Source organism: Podarcis erhardii (genome assembly GCF_964252035.2).
Source record: "Podarcis erhardii genome assembly, chromosome: 7".
In the NCBI taxonomy this organism is placed as follows: Eukaryota; Metazoa; Chordata; class Lepidosauria; order Squamata; family Lacertidae; genus Podarcis; species Podarcis erhardii.
The window spans coordinates 24,723,839-24,748,922 of record NC_138511.1 but is presented as its reverse complement, the minus strand read 5'-3'; the positions used below and the strand labels follow the sequence as shown (position 1 = coordinate 24,748,922).

At 45.5% G+C, this 25,084-nt stretch overlaps 1 protein-coding gene across 5 annotated transcripts in view; it reads left to right on the top strand.

Annotated features, from left to right (window-relative positions):
- Nucleotides 1-25,084, top strand: part of MEGF6 (multiple EGF like domains 6) — a 207,825-nt gene that overhangs the window by 95,505 nt on the left and 87,236 nt on the right. Inside the window, exon 1 of one of the 5 annotated variants that reach the window (XM_081870736.1) lies at nt 23,898-24,378. The exons of the other annotated variants lie outside the window; for them this stretch is intronic. Coding sequence (XP_081726862.1) covers nt 24,204-24,378 — 175 coding nt within the window. The 5' untranslated portion in view covers nt 23,898-24,203. Of the gene's footprint in view, nt 1-23,897; nt 24,379-25,084 lie in introns of those variants that run through there. 5 annotated transcript variants of the gene reach the window in all.

Genomic DNA, 25,084 nt, shown 5'->3' with positions numbered 1-25,084 from the left:
GTGCAAAAGCATAGCCCTGAAGAAAAAAAAGATGCATGACTCAGTTTTGAGACTCAATGTGTTGGAGGGCATGTGGTTCGTTCCAGGGATGAGGATGCTGTGGATCTCTAAGATGTTACTGGGCTTCAAGTTCCATCATTCTAGCCATGGACCATGCTGGCTGCAGCTGATGGAAGTTGGAGTCATTCCAAACCTTTCCCAGCCCTGTCTTGTCCCTGGGCCATTAGCAGATCCTTCCCATCTTCCTTCCTTTTACTTTCACATGTAAGGGCAACATCTGAGTTAGCTAAAGTGGTGCCGCCCACAAGTAGTCAGACTATAACTCCCATCATCCTTGACCCATCAGGATGACTTGGGCAGATGAGAGCTGGGCTTCACATTTTTTGCTCTGCCCATTTCTGAATCTGGGTCCACCCACTGCTGGTATGTGGCCCCTGGAAAGTTTTGCAAAAAGGAATTATTATTATTATTATTATTATTCACTTGCCCTTCAGCCTAAGGTCCCAGAGCAAGTTGCAGCACTAAAATGCAATAGTTAAAACTGTTTCAAGCAATCTACAATCACAAAATAAGGTGGGTCTGAAAACTATACATCTCAAGTGGCAAAAGAGGTGCCAGACACACCTCTGTGGAGAGGGTGATCCACAGGTTAGGGGCCACCACAGAGAAGGCCCTCTCCCAGGCCACTACTCACCCTGCAAGCCTCTGAGGGCAGAGGAACTACCAAGAGGGCCCCATCTACCAATCTCAGCATCTGAGATTGTCTGTAGGGAAGGATATTTGGGGCCCAAGTTATTAAGGGCTTTAAACATTAGCATGACACACTGTCCAACTTTTTCAGACCCCAAACTACGACGTGTGTCTTTCAGGATGCACTTTCAGGCAAGTCATGTGACCCGCACCTCATTCTTGCCCTGAAAAAATGAACGGTTTTTATGAGGCGAGATTGTCTCATCCAAAATGGCCGCCATGATCTTGTATGATAAAACTGGGATGTCCCATTCTCTCCCCCCCCCCCCGGGGTTATGACATGAGCACCTTGAATTGGGCCTTGAAATGAACTGGCAACCAGTGTCGCTGTTTCAGAACTGGGGCTATATGAAATTTGAAAGGGACCCTAGTCAGTAATCAAGATGCTGAATTTTGGACTGATGTAGCTTTCAGGCTGAGAAAGGTCCTACTTTAAGATGCCTGTGCCAAAAACACTGCAATGGATCACCACAACTGTGACAATTCCCCTGCGACCCAACAGGATCATTTAGGAGCAAAGGAAGCTGTCTTGTTGTACTCGGTCAGACTGTTTAGCCAGCAGTGGTTTTTGAGGCTTTCTGGCTGGGGTCATTGCTTGCTACCTGATTCTATTTAACTGGAAAGGCCAGGGATGAAACCTCAGACCTCCTGATGCAAAGCAGATGTTCTACCACTAGGGGTGCAGGAAGACATTTGATCCAGTTCGCATTTTAATGCAAACATACCTGATTCTCACTTTCTGAAACAATACGCAGACCGAGAAATATCAATCGTTTGAAAGTTGCACCTTTCTGGATTTTGCAACACAATTCTCCAGCCAAGTACCAAGTAATCTTTACAGACATGCATCTGTTAGGAGAAACTGCTTAAAATGATGATGATTATCATTATTATTAACGTGCCCCTCACCAGCAGATTTGTGGGTGGGCTACAACAATTAGTTTAAAACTCAGTATTAAAAACAGTTTAAACATATCACATTCATGGAAATCAGGTGGTATTGCCACTAAATTAGGTTGTTTGGTGAAAGTAACCCAAATAAATGCATTATGTTAGGAAACACTGTGTTGCCAAAATGTGTATGCAAAATTGTATATCATTCATGTGTCTGTTAGGAGAAATTAGTGTTGCTGTGTTGATGAATTTTCATGAAGTGGAGAACCAGATTTCAAAAATGGGAAGCTGAGAAATAAACAAAACAGATAGATTCACTCATCCTTGAATAATGGTCCCCACATTCTATGCACCAGGATGCACACAGGGGGAAGCACAAGTCTTTGGGAACATACATTCTCATTCTTCTGCGTTATGCTAAAGCAGGAATCACACTGGACCTTGAATCAAGACTGTCTGGCCTTTTCCAGAAAGCGTGAAGTGAAGGTGTATGACTTATGAAGCTTTAGGACTCTGTGTGGGTGGTGGGGTCATGGGACAGATGGGGGTCTGTGTGTGAAGCTTTCAGACTGTGGATGGGATTCATGGCTTTGTTGGGAATATGTAGGCTGCATGTCTTGGGCTCAAAGATCGCGACTTTGCTCACTCTTGGCACTTTGGCTTGATGGATGGTCTCTGTCAGGCATTCAATGACACTGGATTGCAGGAGACCTCATGTTTGAAGTTCTTCTTAAACAAACAGCTGCATAGTGACAGCCGCAGGGTGCTAGGGAGCATCAGCTAACCCCGCTGGGGTGTCCTGTTTGTTTTCCAAATGTTGTACGAAAGAATGCTTTGATCTCAAAAATCTATATGTCCTCCCCCCTCTCCCTTTCTCTCTCTCTCTCCCCCCCCAAATAGGTACCATTAATTTAAGATCAGGGTTTATCCACACTTACATCTGGAAACATCTGAAGGCTGCTCTATAAAAGGAAGCTTTTTAAGGTTTAAGGCTTTATTATGTTCTTATATATGCTGGAAGGTGCCCAGAGTGGCTGGGGCAACCCAGTCAGATGGGCAGGGAACAAATAAATCATCGTCATCGTTGTTGTTGTTTGCCTTTTGCCCCACTCTATCCAAGCAAAGGGCTGCACTTAAAACTTCTTTGTCTGAGTGTTGTGTTTTTTTTGCCCTAAACTTTCCCTGTAAAAACCTGCTCTTTAGTGCTCAATTGGAGCAAATGTCAATTCAGGTTTTCTACAGATTGCCATTTGCTCCAATTGAGCTTTAATGTGCGATGTTTCAGAAAATGCATATTGGGGAGTTCCTCATTAAAATACGAACAAAATTGAATCTCTCCCCCATTCCTAAATGCAGAAATCTCAGCTCTGGATGGTTTTTGAGCAGCGTTTAGAGGCATAAGATGTGGTGGTCAAAACTACCTCTCCATGGTGGCTGGGCAGATATTTCTGGAATAAGGCAAGACGAACACCCAGTGCTTTTTTTCTTTCTTTTTTTTTAAAAAAGTGTAGGGGTTCTCTCATTTTGACTCAAGAAAATCACCATTTTATAGTTCAAATTGGAGGGAAAAAATACAGTAAATGGACAAAAGTAAAAAGATTCACAAAATGTTTAGGGGTATGCGTACCCTTGTGACCCCCAGAAAAAAGCACTGCAGACATAGCTAAACCGAGCCCCCAGCCAAGTTCTCCCAACTTACAAGACGGTCTTTTTCATCCATTGTAGAGATTGCTCGATGGACCGCTCTGTTCAAATTATGGCCTAGAGACAGCAAAGAGCTTAGTGTCCATCTTTCCAATAGCATGTAGTTTTAAGACTGGAATGGACCCAAGAGTTTGTTTGTATTTGACTGTTAAAAAGAAAAAAAGACTCAAAGAAGAAATTAAATCTGATTCCCATTAAGGCTGCAAGAACGACAGCTTTGCCGATGTCCGTTTTAATGCTTTCCACCCTTTTGCTCTCTGATCGCTCATCCGAATCTGCTGCCAGGAATCTTTTCCACAGCTCCTGCCCACTGCTGCTGCTGCTGCTGGGTGTCTGCTTCCAGGGAGTGTAGACAGATCCCGGGTGAGAGCCAGGCAGTCTTGGCTGGGCGGCAGTGATCTTTAGTCACAAGCTCAGAAAGGCTTCCAGTTTTCTGTTTTCAAATCATTGGGGAATTTCTCAGAAGTCTTTGTTCCCCGTTCTCCCGTGAACTGGGACTTGGCCGGCTTCCCCACTTAAGGTCATTCTTGCCAACTCGAGAGTGTTTGAATGGATGAAGGGAGGCCAGGCTGCAACCCTAGGTAAGGGCAAGGGGCCATCGCTTAGTGGTAGAGCTCATGCTTTTCAGGCACAGGGCTCCGAGCTCACCGCCCAGCCTCTCTGGTTAAAGTGAGGTTGGGGAACCACATGTGGCCCTCTGCGTCCCCCTATCAGGCTCTCAGGACTCTTCTCGCTCCACACCCCTCCTCTCCAGGCCACACCCCTTGCCAGGTCTGCTTTGCATCCTCCATTTTGCCCAGCTGGAATCATAGAATTGTAAACTTGGAAGCTGCGCCAAGGGCCATTAGTCTAACCCCCTGCAAGGCAGGGACCACAGCTGAACCATCCCTGGCCAATCTACACCACCCTGGGCAGCTCCCAGCAGAATAGTAAAACATCAAACTTCCCTAAACAGTCTTCAAATGTCTTCTAAAAGCCAGATGGTTGTTTATTTCCTTGACAGCCGAAGGGAGGGTGTTCCACAGGGAGGGCGCCACCACCGAGAAGGCCCTGTGCCTGGTTAATGGCTTAGGCCCCAAATATCTGAGAGTCCACCTCCAATCCTCCTCCCTAGCTTCCCTCCTTCACTTCCTAGTTCACCCCAAACATAGTTTTCTGTGATGTCCAAAGTGGGAACTATGCTTTGTTCCCTGCTTGCAAACCCGCAATATGAAGCCAGCATTTGAGCTGGGGTTAAATAACCATCATTTGCCAGTTGGGATCCCATGGCACATAATGGTTAGTGAAAATGAGGAAGTGGAGGGGAAAATGTGCGAACACAAAGGAAGAAGGAATTGTGTGAGGTTGCGAGGGGTGGGCTGGGGGAGCCTCACTGCTTGACTTGTCATTATGTCTGATCTAAGCCAAAACTTTCAAAATGCAATGTGTGTATATAAATACACATTTATTCATTACCCTTTACAACAGCAGCGATAAGTGATGAAACATCAGCTTGGCAATGCTAAATTAATTAACATCTGCAGCAGGAAAGGGAGGCACTGTCTCCTGTTTAGATCCAAGCTGAATCTGCTTTCAGTTGTCAACTTCTGATTCCTGGAATTATTTATACACACACAAACACACACACACACACACACACACACACACGAAAACATCTCAAAGCAATTAGCAAAAACACATCAGCAATAAACGCAATTCAAATTCAATACAGATACTGCTTGGGATAAAAAATCTCTACTGGAGAACCTTGTTGAAAAAGGAACCGTAGAACTGTAGGAAATGTAGAGTTGGGTAAAGGTACAGGGACCCCTGACCGTTAGGTCCAGCCGCGGGTGACTCTGGGGTTGTGGCGCTCATCTCGCTTTATTGGCCAAGGGAGCCGGCATATAGCTTCCAGGTCTTGTAGTCAGCATGACTAAGCCACTTCTGGCGAACCAGAGCAGTGCACGGAAACGCCATTTACCTTCCCGCTGGAGTGGTACCTATTTATCTACTTGCACTTTGATGTGCTTTCGAACTACTAGATTGGCAGGAGCTGGGACCGAGCAATGGGAGCTCACCCTGTCACAGGGATTCGAACCGCCAACCTTCTGATCAGCAGGTCCTAGGCTCTGTGGTTTAGACCACAGCACCACCCATGTCCCTTGTAGAGTTGGGAGGGACCCCCCCAAAGGCCATCTAGTCAGAGCCGGAATCAAAAGCTAAAGGCTCCCTGACTGATGGCCATTCAACCTGCTTAAAAACCTCAATTGAAGGAAAGTCCACCATTTTTAATGGTGCCTACAATACAATAGAGATGCTGCCTGCCTGGTATATAATGGGAGGCACAGTTCCTGCATTGCATGGAATGGACCTCCAGATAACATGATATTTTCAGGGAGAGCTTAGTAGTACGTTGGGTGTATTAGGGGTATTCTGGACCCAAGATGTATAGAGCTTTGTATCCCTGTACCAGCACATTGAACTTAGTCTGGTACTGGTGTTTAAATTCATTAACATAAAGCTGACCTACATATATAGATATAAATGCAATGTGCTCATTTTAAATTCAGAAAGTATAGCTTGACAGCCCAACCAGCTGCAGTCCTAACCCTACTTACCTAGGAATTCAATACAACTTACTTCTGAGTAGACATGGTTGGCATTGTGTTGTAGTTCCAATAACATACCATATAGGATGTTCCAAACTCTGTCTCTCTCTTCTGTTTTTAAGCCAGTAGTTCTCAAACTTTCTTCTCTGGGCCACACTTTCATAAAAAAAATTTGCACGGGCCACACCACATTTGCTATTGATAATAAATATATCGGAAAACAAAAAGAAGCAATTCATAGCAGTGCTTGATTTAAAACACAGAACACAACCACTTTGTAATATGATCACGGGACATCCAGAAAGTATAAAAGAATGCAGCTACATAGAACAGGAATCATTTCTCAAAATAGAATTACAAACAAGCATCTTACATATGTACCTTAAGTATGCACACCAGTTCAATGAGAGGTGTGAGCTTGCCTTTGCCAGGTAATCTCACTTACCGTATTTTTCGCCCTATAGAACGCACTTTTTCCTCTCCAAAAATGAAGGGGAAATGTGTGTGCGTCCTATGGGGCGAATGCAGGCTTCGCGGACCTCTCCGCAAGCAGCGGGAGCGCTCCCGCTGCTTGCGGAGAGTTGCCTGCGTGCTGAAGCCTGCGCGCACTGAGCTCAGCGCGTCCAGGCTTCGCGGACCTCTCCACAAGCAGCAGGAGCCAGCGCTGGGCTCCCACAGCTTGCAGAGAGCTGCCTGTTTGGGGGCTGGGGTCGGGGGAACCTCGGGCGGGCCTCCCCCGCCCCAGCCCCGCGCCTGGGGGGGAAATAATTTTTTTCCCTTTATTTCCCCCCCAAAAAACTAGGTGCGCCTTATGGGACGGTGCGTCCTATAGGGCGAAAAATAGGGTACATTAGGCCTGATTTGAGACAAACGAACTCTCATCTGCTCATCAACACAAAGAAGCCTTCCCCCTTTCTCATCTTCTGTATTTTGTCAGAGTTGAAAATCTCTGTTCACAACAATGTGTCCCTGTTCACAACTCTGTTCAAACAGTGGTTCTGGATCACAGCTAGGATTGTCCTCAGCAGAGGCGCCAGCTTGCGAGATCAATGGGGGTGGGCAACATCCTGATGCCCCAAGCATGATGTCAGGACATTGGGAGGAGCCATGGACGGAGCCGAACACAGCGGCCGCATGTCTCAATAGCCAGTGGCTCCTCCTCCAGCTCCTCCTGGTGGCACCACCGGCTGCTTCGACCCTTCTCCGTGGTGCAGAGCATTCCCTGTAATGCTCTTGCTCTTATTTTGAAAAGATATCTAGGCATATTCTGCAATTATTGTTATTATTATTATACTATATTATGCTATACTGTGCTGAAATGTTTAAGTGATTCCTTGATGATCCATGAATCTTCCTGCCACACCCTTCAAGAACCACTTGCCCATAAAAATGAGGCCATTGTCCTCCTGACCCCAAACTGAAACCTCAGCTTTTAACTGTATTTCAGAAAAGAGGGAGAGAAAATGTTTCATGCTTGGGAAGACACATGGATTCTGTTTATTCAATTATCAGCTAATATCTTCCTCTTGAATGTTTTGAAGGGAAGGTGGTGGGGAGGATTGGAGATCTTTCTGGGAGCCATTGTGTAGCACATAGCTTGCCAGTGGCATGTATGAAATTTCCTGTCCTCTTTGTTTATCCGAAACCTCCAAAGCCTTTAGCATGGTACTATTAGAGGAGAGCCAATTTGCTAATCTCTAGAATCAAGCTCTTACTGCCAAACAGACTGGAACAGCTTCTTCCTCTTAGCATAGACACTAAACACACCTCAAGGCCACCAATTTCCTCAGTTAGATGATGGGTGGTTTTTCTTTCAAGAAACGGCGAGCAATTCCATTTGTTGATTTTCCTAATAGGTAGGCTCGCCCCCCCCCCCACTTTTTCCTTTGAGAATTCTCTGAAAGAAGGGCCAGGTCACCAAATCTAGCTTCTTACATCCTGAGATTTTGCTGGCATTGAGTGAAGATTGTGTCGGGCTTGGTCAGGAGAGGCAGTTGCTGCGAGATTTGGCCTAAAGCAAAATTTCAAAGCGAATGTTGATGTTCAAGTGTGGCTGAAACCTCAGAGGGATTTCAGAGGAAGCCAAAAATAAGATTTGGGGGGGAAAGTTATGAAAAGGTTCACTATTAAGAGGTGAGAGAACTGCCACGTGCTTGAGCAATAACCTAATTAATTTTGGGAAGGGGTGTAGCACTGTGGTAAGGCATGCGGATATTACCAGTCAATCCCTGGCATCTCAAGGTGGAGCTGAGAAACAGCCCCATCTGAAACCCTGGGTAGCAGCTGCCAGTCAGTGTAGGCCAGGGGTTGCTGATCTTTTTGGAGCAGCAGGCACATTTTGAATTTTGTGAAAGCGCTCAGCGACATGGTATCACAAAATGGCAGCAGTGGAGGCCGAGCCCGACACAAAAATTAGAGAGAGCATTCATTGCTGCATCAGCTGCATCCTGGGCAACATCAGGCTTACCAGGGCTTTGCCCTGATTTGTCCTGCTGGTCCTGATTGGGGAGATTGCACAATATATTGATTTTTCATGTGCAATGATGCTGTTACTGTTTAATACCAACAGGAAAACTTCTCCAGTACCAGAAAAAATGTGTAAGGAGCCCATAGCATGCTCTCTCTCGCAAACTGCCTACGTTCACCTCTCTCTGTTGTTGTTGTTTAGTCGTTTAGTCGTGTCCGACTCTTCGTGACCCCATGGACCAGAGCACTCCAGGCACTCCTTTCTTCCACTGCCTCCTGCAGTTTGGTCAAACTCATGTTGCTAGCTTCAAGAACACTGTCCAACCATCTCATCCTCTGTCGTCCCCTTCTCCTTGTGCCCTCCATCTTTCCCAACATCAGGGTCTTTTCCAGGGAGTCTTCTCTTCTCATGAGGTGGCCAAAGTATTGGAGCCTCAGCTTCAGGATCTGTCCTTCCAGTGAGCACTCAGGGCTGATTTCCTTAAGAATGGATAGGTTCGATCTTCTTGCGGTCCATGGGACTCTCAAGAGTCTCCTCCAGCACCATAATTCGAAAGCATCAATTCTTCAGCAATCAGCCTTCTTTATGGTCCAGCTCTCACTTCCATACATCACTACTGGGAAAACCATAGCTTTTACTATATGGACCTTTGTTGGCAAGGTGATGTCTCTACTTTTTAAGATGCTGTCTCTCACTTGCACACAAATATATACACACACTGCATGCACCCACTCATCTCTCTCTCTGCCCAAGCGCATCTCAGACCACACATATGGCCACATATTCATAATTTCTGTCTCTCACACACACCTCCCCCGCAGACCACACATCTGCCCCCCACATCCACACCACATGTGCATCTCTCCTTGAGTGTGTTCCTTCCTCTCTAGCATGCCTGGGCATCCACAGGAATTTTTCCAGGGAGGGAGGCAGTTTCCCCAGGGGAGCAAAGGAAGACACTGAAAGGGTGGAGCAGGCTCATTTTGCACAAAAAAGAAAAATGAAGGCGGGGGGGGGTGGAGGGGAGGAAATGTGTCCGTATGTTTTGCCTCATATTTCAGGTTCTAAAAATGCTTGAAACTTTTTGTTTTTGAGAAAGCTGGGCATCTGGGAATTATGGTTCATCTTAGTTGGGGAACCAAACAAGGCCTATGGGAAGACAGTTTGGCAACCCTTGGCTTAGATTTTCTTGGTAATGGACAGGGGAGGGGGAGGAAGTAATTACAGTGGTACCTTGGGTTAAGAACTTAATTCGTTCTGGAGGTCCGTTCTTAACCTGAAACTGTTCTTAACCTGAAGACCACTTTAGGTAATGGGGCCTCCTGCTGCTGCTGCACTGCCACTGCACAATTTCTGTTCTCATCCTGAAGCAAAGTTCTTAACCCGAGGTACTATTTCTGGGTTAGCGGAGTCTGTAACCTGAAGCGTCTGTAACCCGAGGTACCACCATAATTCATTAAGTAGCAATGTTCTGGTGATTGACTGCAATCTCAGCATATAAGGACAGAAGATTTGCTTAGGTTTCAAAGGTTTTGCTCCTTTCCTTTACCTCCTATCCACTAAGCACAGCCTGACTCTTCTTCATACCTGGTCAGATGCCACTTCCCACCTGTCCTAGATGCCACCCCATTCAACCAGGCTCTGGCCACCATCTTTTCTTTGCTAGGCTCTGCCCTCTGAATCTCAGAATCTGAGCTTCACGGAACCCGTTGTGTGGACATGCCACCAATGGAGAGCGGCTTCAGGGTGCACAGGAAAAAGGCACCAGCGATACACAGAGTGATTGTGTGCACCAGCTTCTAAGACCTATTTTGCATGCATCTTTATGTTTAGGTGTACACTCAAGGCTTTTACACGTGCTCTCAGAAACACAACTTGTGGATGCAACAAGTTCCACATGTTTGCAAACACAGGAATCCAAGAAAGTATAGTTGCCAGAAATCAGAAGAGAAAAATTACCAGCCTGGCCTGATCCTGCTGTGCCTTTTGAACAAAGTTATTCTTTATTGGAGTGAAGCATTTCAGGGTGCAGAATGAAGCATAATTGTCTGCTAACTGCTACATCTAGAGCCACTGCTAAAGGTATTGCTGGAGGTTCCATTTCAAAAATGGGCAGCCCTATCAGGGAGCCAGAATTCTCCTGTGTGTTCACTTGTGGGCCATCCAATGTGCAGAACTTGTTCTTGAGAGGAAGCTAGAACAGCCCCTGCATATGTACCTGGAGTCTTCCTTGCCAGACAAATGCCTGCAGATAGGAAGAAGAATACAAAAGCAAAAGGGTGTGATCTTCTGCAAGTTGGATCACTTCTCTGTGGTTGGCTTCAACTATTCAGGGACATGTGTCTCAATCACTTGTTGATAGATTTATGGAGGAAAATTAGGTCTGCTAACAAGTTGGAGATGGATGGGCTTAAAGAATGAGGAACACCGTCCCACCCAAGCAATCAGAGGAATGGGGATGGGAGACATACCTAACAACCAGAAGAATCAGTCATCCTCTCTGAATAGCACACCTTTGCTATACTGGCTCTGATCAAGAAATGGTTGAAGCCCAATTGCTCCAAAGGTTCACAGTACCGTTAAAAGTGAAGAGTTGTGTCATTAATCCAGGAAACTGCTTTATATTGAGTCAGACTCAAGCTCAGTGACATCTGTACTAACTTCCAGGGTTTCAGACTGAGAGTATTCCCAGCTCTGCTCGGGGATTCCAGGGATTGGACTTGAAGCATTCTACGTGCAAAGCAGATGCTCTATCATTGAGCCACTTTGCCTCTTTGCGTTCTGCAACCCCTATCTCACTACTCTGGGAGAGGGAAACCACTCATTGCTCAGATCTCGAAGAACTGCCTTGTCAGAGTTTTCCTGATGTTTTAAGAGCATTACCCAGCAAGACAGAAACTTGAAAAGCACACCTACGCACACAGAATCCCTGACTCCAGTTTCTTTCATTCTTCCTTCTACAAGGCTTTCTCAAATACAACAATGAAAGGTGCTTTCCTGCTTGTCAGCTGTTCCTTCCCAGCAGCCTGAAAAAGGGGACACCCATGTGGCGAAATTGTTGCTGTAGGCCTCTGAACTTCCTATAGGAAAGTTACTTCCGGCTGAGATGTAATGCGGCAGTTCTGACTAGGGATGAATGAATCTTACCATTTTCAGTTTCACTTTTCCTCAATCTTAAATTCAGTTCTCTACATTTCTAGAGCGAAAATCCCCATGAGAATGCGTCATCATCTTAGTGCAATTTTCTCTTAAAATATATATTTTCATATGCAGTTTTGATGGATGTACATTTTTGCAAGCATGTTCCTCTAATAGCTGCATTCTCCCCCCCCTCCATGCAAGCTTTCCTCCAGTATACGCATTTTTGTACATTTGTTTAGTTGGAGAGCTCCAATGCAAAATTCAGAGTGAGACTTGCTCCAAGAATATTTTCATCGGATTGCAGTGTGGAATCTCTGTCATTTTTAAAATTAATAATACAGAACCACATGTCCATGGGTCTCACTGAAATATACAACGGAAGCGCTCTTTCTTTTTTTGTTCTCACAAAAATCTCACCATCATTTAGTATTTACATCGTACGTATAATATTGTGTTTTACAATACTTACAGCAGTCAATCATCAACAGGGCACTGCCTGCAGGTTTACAATCTGATTTTTAATCTAATCTAATCTATCCACATCTACTGCGAGATGGAATTGCAAAATGAAATCCTCCAAGGAGTTTGTGATGTGTCTTATATAAACATCAATGGGCCTGAGCACAATGGGCATTTCTTGAAGAGGATTGAAGCTGGATACAACCCCAAGGGATCAAAACAACAAAACTTAATAGATTTGTTCAAGCAGGCTGGGCAGCTTTCCCAAACCACCCACCCGAAACCCAGTGATCCTGGAAACAGTTTTACTTTACAACAAGTGAAATTTCTAGCTCTGTTTTCATAGCATGCTATGTGAGTCACGCTTCTAGCTAGTTGAAGTGGGTTTGTAATTTGTACCTTTTTAGAAATGATTTTTTTTTTAAAAAAAAAAAAAGAATGAAAGAAGGAGAAATGGAAGAGGAAAACTCGAGGAGACAGAAGGGGGATTTCCAGCTCTGTCTGGCCCTTGGAACTATCCCCAGGCCACCCGCTGCCTCGGGCCACACCCTTCACCGACCACTTTGCACCTACAGTGCTATGAATTCAATGTGCCATTGAATTCCGACATTACCTCTCGTTTGCCTGGACAGATGGTGGAGGGAGTTGGCAAATGTGTGTGAAAACGAGCCCTTTGTACAGTGGTGAAATTTGCATCCATTGCTCCACTCACTCTATATCTCTATATATTTAGGGCCCACCTTGCTGAGATAGCTCAGTTGGTAGAGCATGAGACTCTTAATCTCAGGGATGTGGGTTTGAGCCCCACGTTGGGCTCTACAGCTCTATGATTCCCCTTGTTTCTTCATTGGGGAAGGCAGTAAAACTGCCTCCCAATGGGTTTATATTTAGGGTGTACACACACACATATCCACACACACACAGCTCAGAGCATGGTGCTGAAAACACCAAGGTCGTAGGTTCGATTCCTGTATGGGACAGCTGCATATTCCTGCATTGCAGAGGGTTGGACTAGATGATTTTGATGGTCTGGGATTTGGACTTAGATGCTGAACCTGAGGGATCCCAGCCTGCACAGGATTCCCCGCCTCCAGAACCAGCTGAGCCAGGGCTGGGGCTTGAGCCTGAAGGGTCCTCACCTGTGCTGGATACTCAGCTGCAGGCTCCAGCTGAGTCTGCTCTGGCTCCTGAGGTGATGGAGGACCCATTGTCTGCAGGTGCTCCACTCTCAGCCCTGTCAGGGGAAGCTGAGGTTGCCTCTGGGTCCGGTAACCCTCCAGCCTCTCCTGGGCTGCAGAGGCTCAGGGCAGAGAGGCAGAGGGAACTAAATTCTCACAGGAGGAGTGCTCGCCTCCAGGCCAGGAGAGGCGAGTCACCAGAGGATCAGGGCTGCCCTATGCCTCAGGGCAGATAAAAGCCAGCCAGCCCCAGTCCCAAGTTGTGGGAGCAACATTGTTGGTTGCTAGTTCCTGCCTCCCTGCCTGATCTCCTGACCTGCCCTGGCTCCCTGCTTACAAGCCTGTTCCTGACTTCACCCGACTCCCTGCCCTGCACCTAGCTTCCACTACTACGGACTGCCTCCATGCTGCACCATTGACCACAGACCGGACTTGGACCTCGCCTCTCGGGTAACCCATGGGACCAGCACAATTATCCTCATGGTCCCTTCCAACTCATATAGTCTATGATATATATGGGGGTGTGTGCTAGGAAATCTGCCCAAGTTCCTGCTGTCTGATCAAACGTAGAAACTTGCCCATGGGAAAAGTTCCCAATGCCCCCACTGAACTCGAGAATTCGGTTCCTACCTCCTGAGCCAGAGAGCTAATTTTAAGCTCCGAACAAATCTTGTCAAACTTTTCTCTCTTAATTTATAAAGATTTTTTTTTGGCGATTATCATTCACACACCGGGGGACCTTGAAAGAACATATTAACACATCAGGACAGGTTTGTGGGCAGGGATAACCCCGGTGAAATTCCTTTAGCCTTACAAGCTCGGTCCACATGGATGTCAGCAGGCTCCGAAAGAGGTGATGAATAGCCTGGCAACCAAATCGAGGCGAAGATATAATGGTTCCTTGGGAATCATACAAAGAGGTTGCCAAATCTAAACCAACTCCTTCCAGAGCTTTGTCAGCTAAATGAAATCAGGTGACAAGCAAGCATACAGTTGGGCCAACGTCAATAACCTTGTGCCGATAATATTCCACTTAATTCCAGAAAGTGCTCCATTCTACTGTGAGCCTCCTTTCCAGAAAATGAAATTTCATCCAGTTGGTTAGATCTTCAGATGTTCTTTGAAGCTATAGGGAGAACCTTCCAGCATCAGCCTGACAACTGAAGGGTGATCAAGGGCTTGGAGCAGCTCTCATTTGAGAGAAGTGGTGCTGTTTTGTTTTGTTTTTCTTAAAGGCAAGCAAGGTAGAATCTTGATAGAGGTGAGAAGGTGATGCATGTTCTCTTCTAATATTAGAATTTGGGGACATCCAATGGAGCCGAATGCTGCAGCATCCAGGACAGGCAAAATAGAGCAATTCTTCACCCCACAGCATAGCTGAACTACAGAACTCACCCCCACAAGATGGCAGCAATGGCCACCAACTTGGATGGCTTTAAAAGAGGGCTGGACAACTTCACGGATGATTAAGCTATTAATGGCTATGTTTTATCTCCACTGTTGAGGGCAGGATGGCTGTGAATATCCTTTGCTGGGAGTAACAAGCGAGGAGAGCACTGTTGCACTCAGGTCTTGGTTTGAGTTTCCCATTGGGGCCAAAAACAAGATGCTGGACTAGATGGGCATTTGGTCTGATCCAGCAAGGGCTCTTAGATTCTTATTAATCATACTCTCCTTGGAGGGCTTTTTAAAGAGGATTAGAAAAACTCTTGGAGGATGAGGCTATCCACAGCTGCCAGCCATGGTGGTTATGTTCAATCTCCACAGTCGGAGGCTGTATGCCTCTGAACACCAGTTTTTGGGAATCTCATGTGGGGCGAGTACTGCTGTGTACATGTCCTGCTGGCACATTTCCTATAGACACGTGGGGTGGTAGTCAACCAAATAGTAGCACTAGCCCAAAGATTACTGCCTGTGCAATGGGATTTCCCCCATCTCCTCCCCCTGTATATTCCCCAAGCCACCCCCGTATCTGCTCTTGAGGGTTGGGGAAAACCCCAGAACAGATTTAAGGGGTGCACAGAGGGAGAAGAAGAGGCAGACATTCCACTGCACACAGAGAACTCCTTTTGCCGATGGAACGTATTCCTCACAGCTACGTCGAGTACAGCCCATTGTTGGCCACTGTGAAAACAGGGTGCTGGGTGAGGTGGGCCTCTGGCCTGATCCATCAGGACTCTTCTTGTGTTTTTCACACAAGGGCTGGCTGGGTGAGAGTTTTGGTCCATCTGCTACAGAAAATGGCCCGTAGAGGCAGTCAAACACCTTCCACTCACTGTGATCTGTACTCCTGGGTGCCTGCTTTCTTCTTCTGCTTACTTACTGGTTTTCTTCTGCAAAATATCCATTATGGAAACAGCAAACTTCCCTGCCATTAGTCTTAAGTTTGCAGTGCGTTTCTTTCTTCCCCTCATTCCAGGTTCTCTTTTCCAGTGGTGAATTTTCACTGCTGTTTTGGGCCATCTATACCATCTGCTCTGTTCCCCTGGCTATTTCACAGAGCCATCTCCCCACCCCAGCAACAGTCCGAGGTATTATTTGTTGGACCTTCATTGGGAAGTTACACAGCTAGGGTCAATTTCAGTTTCTGAAACCTGTCAATTTCAGCTTATCATTTTTCCAGTCTGAATTCCAGAGGAAAGCAATGTTGGTGAGAGAGAGAAGTGGAGCAGGGTGCTTGTATTAAGTTGCAGGTGTGAATGGGAACACAGGAAGCTTCCATACCATTGGTCCAACTTGCTCAGTATTGTCTACCATGATTGGTGGGGGCTCTTCAGAGTCTTGGGCAGGGGTCTTTCTGAGTCTCCTTACCTGGAATTGCAGGGGATTGACTTTGGGACCTTCTTTATTATTATTTTATTTATAATTTTCAATTTTATACGTTTCAATAATTCTATAATCATTTTAACATTTCCAAACTTGACTTCCTTCCCCCTCTTTCTGCGGTTCCTTAAATTTATTTTTAACATTTTCTGCATATCCAAATTAACCTAATTTGCTCATTTATTCATCTAATTTAAAGATACACTCTTATAAAACTGCAGGTTATTACAATAATCCTTCCAGGGTTCTTCTGTGTTTACAGTTTATTTGTAAATATTCAGCAAACAATTTCTGTTCTTTTATTTTAAAAGTTTGTTATCTTGATTTCTTATTTTTTTCTGGTAAGTTTTGCCATTTCTGCATATTCCATCATTTTTTGTACCCATTCTTCTTTTGCTGGGACTTCTTCTTTCCATTTTTGGGCAAGTAACATTCTTGCTGCTGTAGTCACATAGATGAATAAATTTCTATACAGTTTGAGTAGTTCTGTCCCTATAATACCCAAAAGGACCTTGGGACCTTCTGCATTCAGAACATATCCTCCAACCACTGAGCTATGCCCCCTTTCCCAAAACGAGTGAACTCAGATTCAACACTAGCAAGAAAACCATCACATCCCCTTATATCATCTTAGGCACAAGACTTCCCAGTGAAGTCTATTCGTACTTCCAGCCGGCAGACTGTGGAAGGAAGAAGGGATGATGAGCTTGTCAAACTGCCCACGGAGAAAAAAACTGTCTGCTGACTGTACAACTTGCTCTCTCTTTTTCTGAAACAGTTCTGTGTCTTCTAGGAAATCACTTTGGCTTGGGGAAATATTGTTATGAATCAGAAGCAGGCTCAATGTGGCAGTCAGTTAGCTTTGCAATTCAGAAGGCAGAGGCCATGGGTGCTTAAGAATTTGGTTCTCATTTGATTCAGCCTTGCTAAAAATGACTTGAGGGTGGGTTTATTTCTTGAGCATAAAAGTGTTCTCTGGCTCCTGGCACAGGCCAGCCCAGTGTACCATTTCAAAATGGTATTCATTGCGCTCCAAAACCGCACGTTTTAATTTGGAATTTTTCCGCAGCCAAATCGATACCGCGGAAATGTCTGTGATTCTGAAAGAGAAGCTTTCCTTTCCTCGGCGGCACAATGCGACAAAGCATTCCAGAAAAGCAATTTAGGCTTTTATGAGCGTTGCTGCTGAAAAGGAAAAAGGGGGGAAATCGTTGGGCACACAGAGTACCCCTCAGCTGCCTGTGCCCCCCAAAACACCTACTGGGGGGGCTGGCTCCAGGTTTGTGGGGGTGGTTGCCAGGCCCCCCTGCTTCCATTACAAGGCCCTTTAGCCCTTACCTTGGTTGTGATAGGGCTGCCTATTCTTTTGCTATGGGTGTCAACACTGAAAATGCTGTTTAAATTAGGATTGTGTACAGGTCCCCTGATTGGATTTGGGGCTTCATCTAGAGTTTTGCAGCAATCTCAATCCAACCTGAACTGGGTGCACAGTATTTAATTTGGGTTTTTAACCCTGATTAAACATGGTGGAAGGGGAGAAGAACATGCACACAGGCTGCCTGGATGTCTCCATCTCCTTCTCCTCCCCTCCTTCTCACTGCCAACCCCCCCCCCTTTTGAGCACCCTGGATTGTTCCAGGTAGGTCTGAACAGAGGCTGCCTCAATCCAATCCTGCTGAATCACAAGTCAACCCAGGATCTAGCCCAGATCTGGTGCAAAACCCTAATTTTAATTCTCTCACAATACACCTGGACTCAGGCACTACCTGTTGTGACAGGGCTAACCTGTCCATTTCGGATTTTCTTGGTCAGTTCTCCACATTTCCACATCAGTTTACAATCTTCTTTTTTTAAAGTCCCCATGAAAATTAATCAGCAATGAGGTGTGGATTCCTTCTAATAGCACACGTTTTTCTATGCAATGCAACCTAATGTACAGATTTTTTTTTTCCAATGCCGTTTTCCCCAATGTAATGCATTTTTCTTTTCTTTTTGGCATGTCATTTTCACTAATACATGCTGGATCAGGCCAAAGGCCCACCTGGTCCAGCACTCTGTTCTCACGGTGGCACTTCAGAGGGCTGGACTAGATGGCGTTTGGGTGTCCCTTCCAATTCTTCAGTTCTATGATTCTATGAAATACATGCGAAGGGGAAGCCTGCAAGCGGAACAGGAGTGCAAGAGCGACTCTCTCTCTTTACATATTTAAATGTGCACTTGCGTGTGTGTGTTTTAAATGCCCTCATTGTGCAAATGGGCCAGATTGGAACAATGAATGAAAATGAGTTGCAGGGAAATAAACTGACTGTACCATAGGCATCCTTTTCCTGCCACACAGGAATGGTTTGTCTCTAGCTCGCTGTGTGAATAAAAGCATTGATGCTTTTGTAAAAGCCTGTGGATGCTCAGGTAACAACTTCCACAGGGAAGGCCTGCCTACCCACGAATGGACTTCAAGGAGTCAATGAGGCTAAACCTCTCCTCTTCATAGAGAACTGAGCCCTGCTAAGGGGGATGGAGCTTTGCCTTGATCTTTATCCATGCTTCCCGCTTCCCCATTCCTTTACCCCATCGTCTCCATCACCAGCACTGAAAGGACTGGGAAAACCATCGCCCCCGCCATCATAACAGAGCAATTCGCCCGATAATCTTGTCTTTCAACAGGTTGTATTAATAAAAAAAAAACCAAGGAAGGTTTGCTTGTGTATCTGCCGCTTGGGCATGTGGGTGGGTTTCGATTTCTTCAGCCGCCAAAGAGAGCTTCTGTGACTGCTTAATGGGCAGCGGCGGGGGGGGGGGGGGAGGGAGAGGGAGAGTATATGTCTCAGCAGAGTAACATTTGCATTTAATTGTTCTCGCAAGAACACGCAAGAAAGTGCAGCGAGGATACTTGCTGGGTTCCCAGCTCTGGCTCAAGCTCCCGAGGAAAGAATTCATGGTGAAAAAAGAATGAAAATAAAAAATGCCTAAGGAAATCTGGCTCCATCCAAAGAGATTGCTGGGTTGGGGGGAAGGAGCCTATGGGGCAGGGAGAGGGATGTTTTAAGATTCTTAGCAAGGTTTAAGGGCCTTCTCATATGAATAAGCAGTGTCTTGATTTAAAATATCCTGACCATTGCAATGTCATTAAGAAAGCTCAAGGAGCCAGCCGATTCCTTATCCCTGCTTTTAAGTTTTTAAATTTTTAACCAAACCAAGAATGTGCAATTTCATTTCGGGCTACCTTCTGGGGACCACGGTCGAATGGTGGGCAGGGCCAGAGGAAAAGGCGGGTGGAGCGATGAATGCAAATAATCTTTGCATGAGATGCAAACCCATGTGCGGAGGGCAGTTGTTTTATAGCCTGCATTTATAACAGGGACACGGAAACTTTTCTGTCCTGAGGACCACATTATTTCATTGGCAAGCTATTAGGGGCTGCATGGTGGTGGTGGGTGGGGACAGGGGCCAAAGTGGGTGGGGCAGAAGTCATGCTTCTTATCTTTGTACAGGGCCAATGAGATGCGTGGCCTAGGGAGGGTTGCATTGGCCTGGGCAGTCTCAACAACCTGTTAGAGAGAGGTATAGTCATGGCTTGGTAAAGGTAAAGGGACCCCTGACCATTAGGTCCAGTCGTGACCGACTCTGGGGTTGTGGCGCCCATCTCGTATATTGGCCGAGGGAGCCAGCGTACAGCTTCCCGGTCATGTGGCCAGCATGACTAAGCTGCATCTGGCGAACCAGAGCAGCGCACGGAAACGCCGTTTACCTTCCCGCTGGAGCGGTACTTATTTATCTACTTGCACTTTGACATGCTTTCAAACTGCTAGGTTGGCAGGAGCAGGGACTGAGCAATGGGAGCTCACCCCGTCGCGGGGATTCAAACCGCCGACCTTCCGATCGTCAAGTCCTAGGCTCTGTGGTTTAACCCACAGTGCCATAGTCATGGCTTGAGACTAGGTTAAATATTGTCTCCAGTTGTTATGGACTGAAACTAAGTTGCCACCTTTTGGCTTGTCCTTGCATCTCCCTCCTTTTTCCTACGCAGTCTTTATTTACTTACTTAATAAGTATGAAATTATTTCATAAAATTCATGCACAGCTTGATGGTTAAAAAAAAGAAAGTAGTTTACAAAGAGAGGAAAACAATAAAATTACCAGTAAGAGCAGTAAAGACAACTCTTTTGAAACATTCAGATGATAAAATCAGCAATAAACTAAAAACAGATCAAGCATTCTGCATGTCTGGGTCGGCTTGTCTAAACAAAAACAGTTTACAGCAGACGCCAAGAAGAGCACAGGGGAAAGCGCCTGAAGCACAGGGAAAAGGGTACAGTGAATTCCAGCGAAGGTGCTACCAGATTAGAATTACAGAACCAAACAATTGTAGAGTTGGAAGGGACCCCAAAGCTCATCTAGTCCAACCCCCTGCAATGCAGGAATTCTGACCTGGGTGGGCTCAAACCACCTACTGACCCATTGTGCCCCCGAGGAATAAAATACCAATTTCTTACAAATTAAAAACGAGTGTTGTGTGGCACCTGTAACACTACTGTGCAGATCGATGCAAGGCAATGGATGCTGCTGTGTTCTCCAAGAAACAGCCTCTTGTTCTGAGCCTATGAAGTGAGTAACCTTGTCTTCTATTACCTGAGAATTTAACAAGGAGCATGCAAGGCCACCTTTTGCCCCTGGGCTGGATGTTCCCCACCCCTGATCTTCAGAATCATGCCTAGTAGTGTTTTGGGTAAATTAAATCAATGCAGACAGAAAAGGAAGGAATTGTGCAAGTATCTTGAAGAAGCCCAGGGCTGATTAATTTGTGCAGTCAAATCCATATAGGCTTCTCTGCTTCAGGCTGTTACCTGGAAGTGTAACTATTTTATATATACAGTGGTACCTCGGGTTAAGAACTTAATTCATTCTGGAGGTCCGTTCTTAACCTGAAACTGTTCTTAACCTTGAGGTACCACTTTAGCTAATGGGGCCTCCCGCTGCCGCCGAGCAATTTCTGTTCTCATTCTGAAGCAAAGTTCTTAACCTGAGGTACTATTTCTGGGTTAGCGGAGTCTGTAACCTGAAGCATCTGTAACCTGAAGCGTCTGTAACCCGAGGTACCACCGTATATAATTGTTCCAAGAGCAAGTTCTGCCTTTACATTATTCAAAAAAGCTCTGTGTGTTCACTGTTCTGTTGCCATGTTCATTCCAGAGGCAGGTTGCTGCATGGCTTCATATTTCCCAAGAGAACCCTCTGTTCTTTGCCGGCTTGCACCAGGGTGCCCATCCAAATAACATTGGGTGGGTGTGACGCAGGTAGTCACGCCCTGAAAGGTTTGACAAATTCCTTCCTGCATAACATGCGCGGAGCCGTGGGTGTGCTTAGCTGAGTGTGTGCACGGAGCACACAAAAGCCGCTCGTCTTGGCAGCATACCCTTTCCGCACGGCCTCACCCAACCATGAGTGAGCATGGGGTCAGATGTGTACGATTCAAGGCTGTGAAGCTGGATGACTCGCTGAGTGCCCCCTCCGCCCACCCCTGTTCAGAAATATGTGTGGATTGCTGTTCACGCATGGATTAGTGCAGATAGTTGGGTATTAGTGGGGCAGGCCAGTTCTTGTTGTCAAGGTAAGATGAAAAGAGCTTTTGAGGAGCCAGCGGGGAATCCTCGCTAGCACTAGGACTTGTGGACAGCCAGTGGCGTTGAAGGTTGGAAGATTCAGGGCAGATAGAAGAAAGGACTTCTTCATGCAGCTCATAGTTAGGCTACGGAACTCACTCCCACAAGATGCTGTGATGGCAACCAACTTGGAGATCTTCAGAAGGTTGACAAATTCACGGCGGATAAGGCTTCCAATGGCTACTAGCTGGGATGGCTATGTTCTCTTTCCACCATCAGAGGCAGGGTGCTTCCAAGGACCAGTTGCTGGAAACCACAGGAGGGGAGAGTGCTGTTGTGCTCGAGTCCTGTTTGTGGGTTTCCCAAAGGCATCCAGTTGGCCACTATGAGAACAGGATGTTGGCCATTGACATGATCTAGCAGGCTCTGCTTATGTGGGTTGTATCCTGCTGAATCCTACTCAAAACAGACCTTTTGAAATTAATAAGCCTAAGTTAGTCATAGGTCTTAAGTTACTGAATGGGTCTACTGTGAGCAAGACTTGCACTGGATACAACTCAATGCCTCCCATGAACAGGCTTTGAAGTGGCCCAGTCTGTCAAATACTGCGCCAGATAAATGATATTTGCACCTTGTCTACACAATGCCTTTTGTATCCCAAAGAATACCAATTCAATACCAGTCAACAAAGGGTCTTTACATTCCAAGACCCTAAATTTAACTATGCAACTTTGAGAAAATATGGAAAAAACATATAAAATAACCCGACTGTGTTTATAAGGCTGCAAATGAAATGGGATATTTATTAGTCCATATTTTTATTTTATTTTAAATCCTAATAAGCTACACTCCCAAACCTTTGGGTTTCCAAACTCAGTTGAAAGTGTTGCATTTTGCATTTGAAACCCCAAGCTACTTATTGGTCTGCTTGCCCCCACAACATCCCTGCCCGCAATTTAAGATTTGCTTCAGAGGTTCTTCCCATAGGTTGATTGGGTAGGTGTTCCACGAGGGAGAGAGCCCCAGGGCTGTGGGATTCCCTTCCATTAGGCCCATGTCAAATCTCAAATCTCTACATTTCTAGCTTTTCAGACATACCTGAAGAACTATCTCCCCCCCCCCCCAACTTGGTGTTCTGGTCATTATGCAGATTAGCTGGGTGATGAGTCTGACTGAATTATTTTTTTCTGACACTCTTTTTCTCTCTGTGTCTATCTGTGTGTGTTGCTGAGTTGTAGTTTCAAGTTTTTCAATTTTGTATTACTGTTTTAATCCTTGTGTCATTACTGATTGCAAGCTGTTTTGGGTGGGCATTTATTTATTTAGAAAATGTACAAACCTAAAGAAACACACACCAAACAAACCTCCAAATGGTGTACAAGTCTTATTTTATATAAAGCGTGATTAAAATATGCAGACCAATTTGTCCAGAAAAACAGAACAACAAAACAACAAAAACAAAACAACAAAAATAGGTTGTATCTAATGTTAGCCCCCCCCCCCGAATAGATCAATGGAAATTACTGGACATGGCTAGGTACACTGATTTCAATGGGTTTACCCTGAGTAGGGCTAACCCGATAAGAATGGGTTGTAGCCAACCTTAGTCACAGTGGTGAGCCTGTTTGTCGTGTCCATTATTTTCAATTTGTCTACCTTGCATAGGATTAATACAACCCTTTCAATTTGGTGTGACTTTCTCCCATTTGGCTTTGAAATATTCAGATGGGGAATATTTCATTGTCTCAAAAAGTAAAACTCCTTCCCGGAGTGTGTGTGTGTGCGTGTGTGTGTGTGTGGAGAGAGAGAGAGAGAGAACTTTGGAATAATATTTCACTGATTCTAAGCAGGACTTTCCAAAATGTGGTGTTGATTTAAAGACCGCCCTCCCCTTTCCCCCCTGACTCTCCTGGTTTCTTTTCTTGTTTACATGGCCAATTTTAGAATCCAGATTGGCCTCAAGCCAGGAACTCAATAATGCCCCAGAGCCCATCAGCCAGAATTCCTTTGCTTCTCAGGCATAATTTTGTGTGTGTGTGTGTGTGTGTGTGAGAGAGAGAGAGAGATGCAGTGTCACACTTTTTTCTTTTCTTTTCTTAGAGTAGCCCGGATAGAACAGGGGAGAGAAAGATAATTTGTGCTGTGAGAGAGAAGAAGGGGGCAGAAAAGCCACTGTGGGTTTGGTCATTTTTACCTGCAGGGGGCGGATCGAAAGTTGAGAACATTCACTTTTTTTTTTTATAGAGGAGTCCGTGTGGGAGGGTTGCTCTGAAAAGCCTCCTCCCCAACGACATGTGTGCTTGTAAGCTGTTTCACAGGGACATGGTGTGTACATCAGGGCATCCTCACCGAAGGAATTTGTCTCCAAGCTGCAAACAATAGCAACGTTTGAGCAGAGAGGAGAGGGATTTGCTTTGCAACTCTCTCTCTCTCTCTTTTAAAAGCATTTCCCATGCATGCACATGGAAACCTTGCAGCTTAACCGTTTTCCTTCTGCTGCGCTGGGGTCTAGCTTTTCTTAAACCTCTCCACCACCACCCCTGCACTTTTTAAAAAAAAAAAATTAATTAATTAAAATCGGATTAGGTTTTGTGCTATGGGACACAAGCAGCCGGCAGAGTTTTGGATACTTCTATTCTGCTGTGCAGCTGTTTTGCACAGCATCCCCCAAGCTACCGCCTTGCACTACCGCTACCTCTGGAGAAACTGTTACCCGTGCTATTTGGGGCAGGCAGGATACGGCAGCGTGGGCCACTCTGAGCGGAGGCCAGGTAAGGTACAGCTTGTTTTGTTCACAACTCCAGGGGCACTGTTGGCTGCCTGTACAACAGCATAGCTTTTTAAATGCATGAATCTTTTCTCTCTCCCCTGCCTCGGGACAGGTATCATAGAATCCCAGCTGATTCTTATTTATTTTTTTCAAATGACAGCAGGTATGAGTGGCCTTCCTTGTGTGGAGGGGATGGGCCCTTTAATCCTTAACTGCATTTCACTAATCAACTTGATTGATAGTTTGCTATTAGCACATATATATAAGATGAGAGGTGACTTTTGGATGGGAAGAGCTGTTTGAGAGTGGAATGGGCTCCCACAGAAGGTGGTGGACTCTCCTTCATGGCAGATTTTAAAACAGAGACTGGATGGCCATCTGTCAGGGATATGTTAGCCGTGACTCTTGCATTTTCAGGGAGTTGGACTTGATGACCCTTGGGGTCCCTTTCCAATCCTACCAAGCTGGGGTATTTTCCATGGTATAAAGTCACATTATTCTGGGAGCATTCACCTGTTACATTCAGGGAGTATACAGTGTGTATACACAGTCGTTAGTTAAGAAAACTATTTATAGATCGTTAATTCATAAAGAAAGCATTGAAACAGTTCACAGCAACGCTACCTAAAACCGTACAATATAAACCAGATATAAAAAGTTAAAATCAGAAATCAGGAAACTGTTCTTAATTGCCTGTGTAAGCCTGA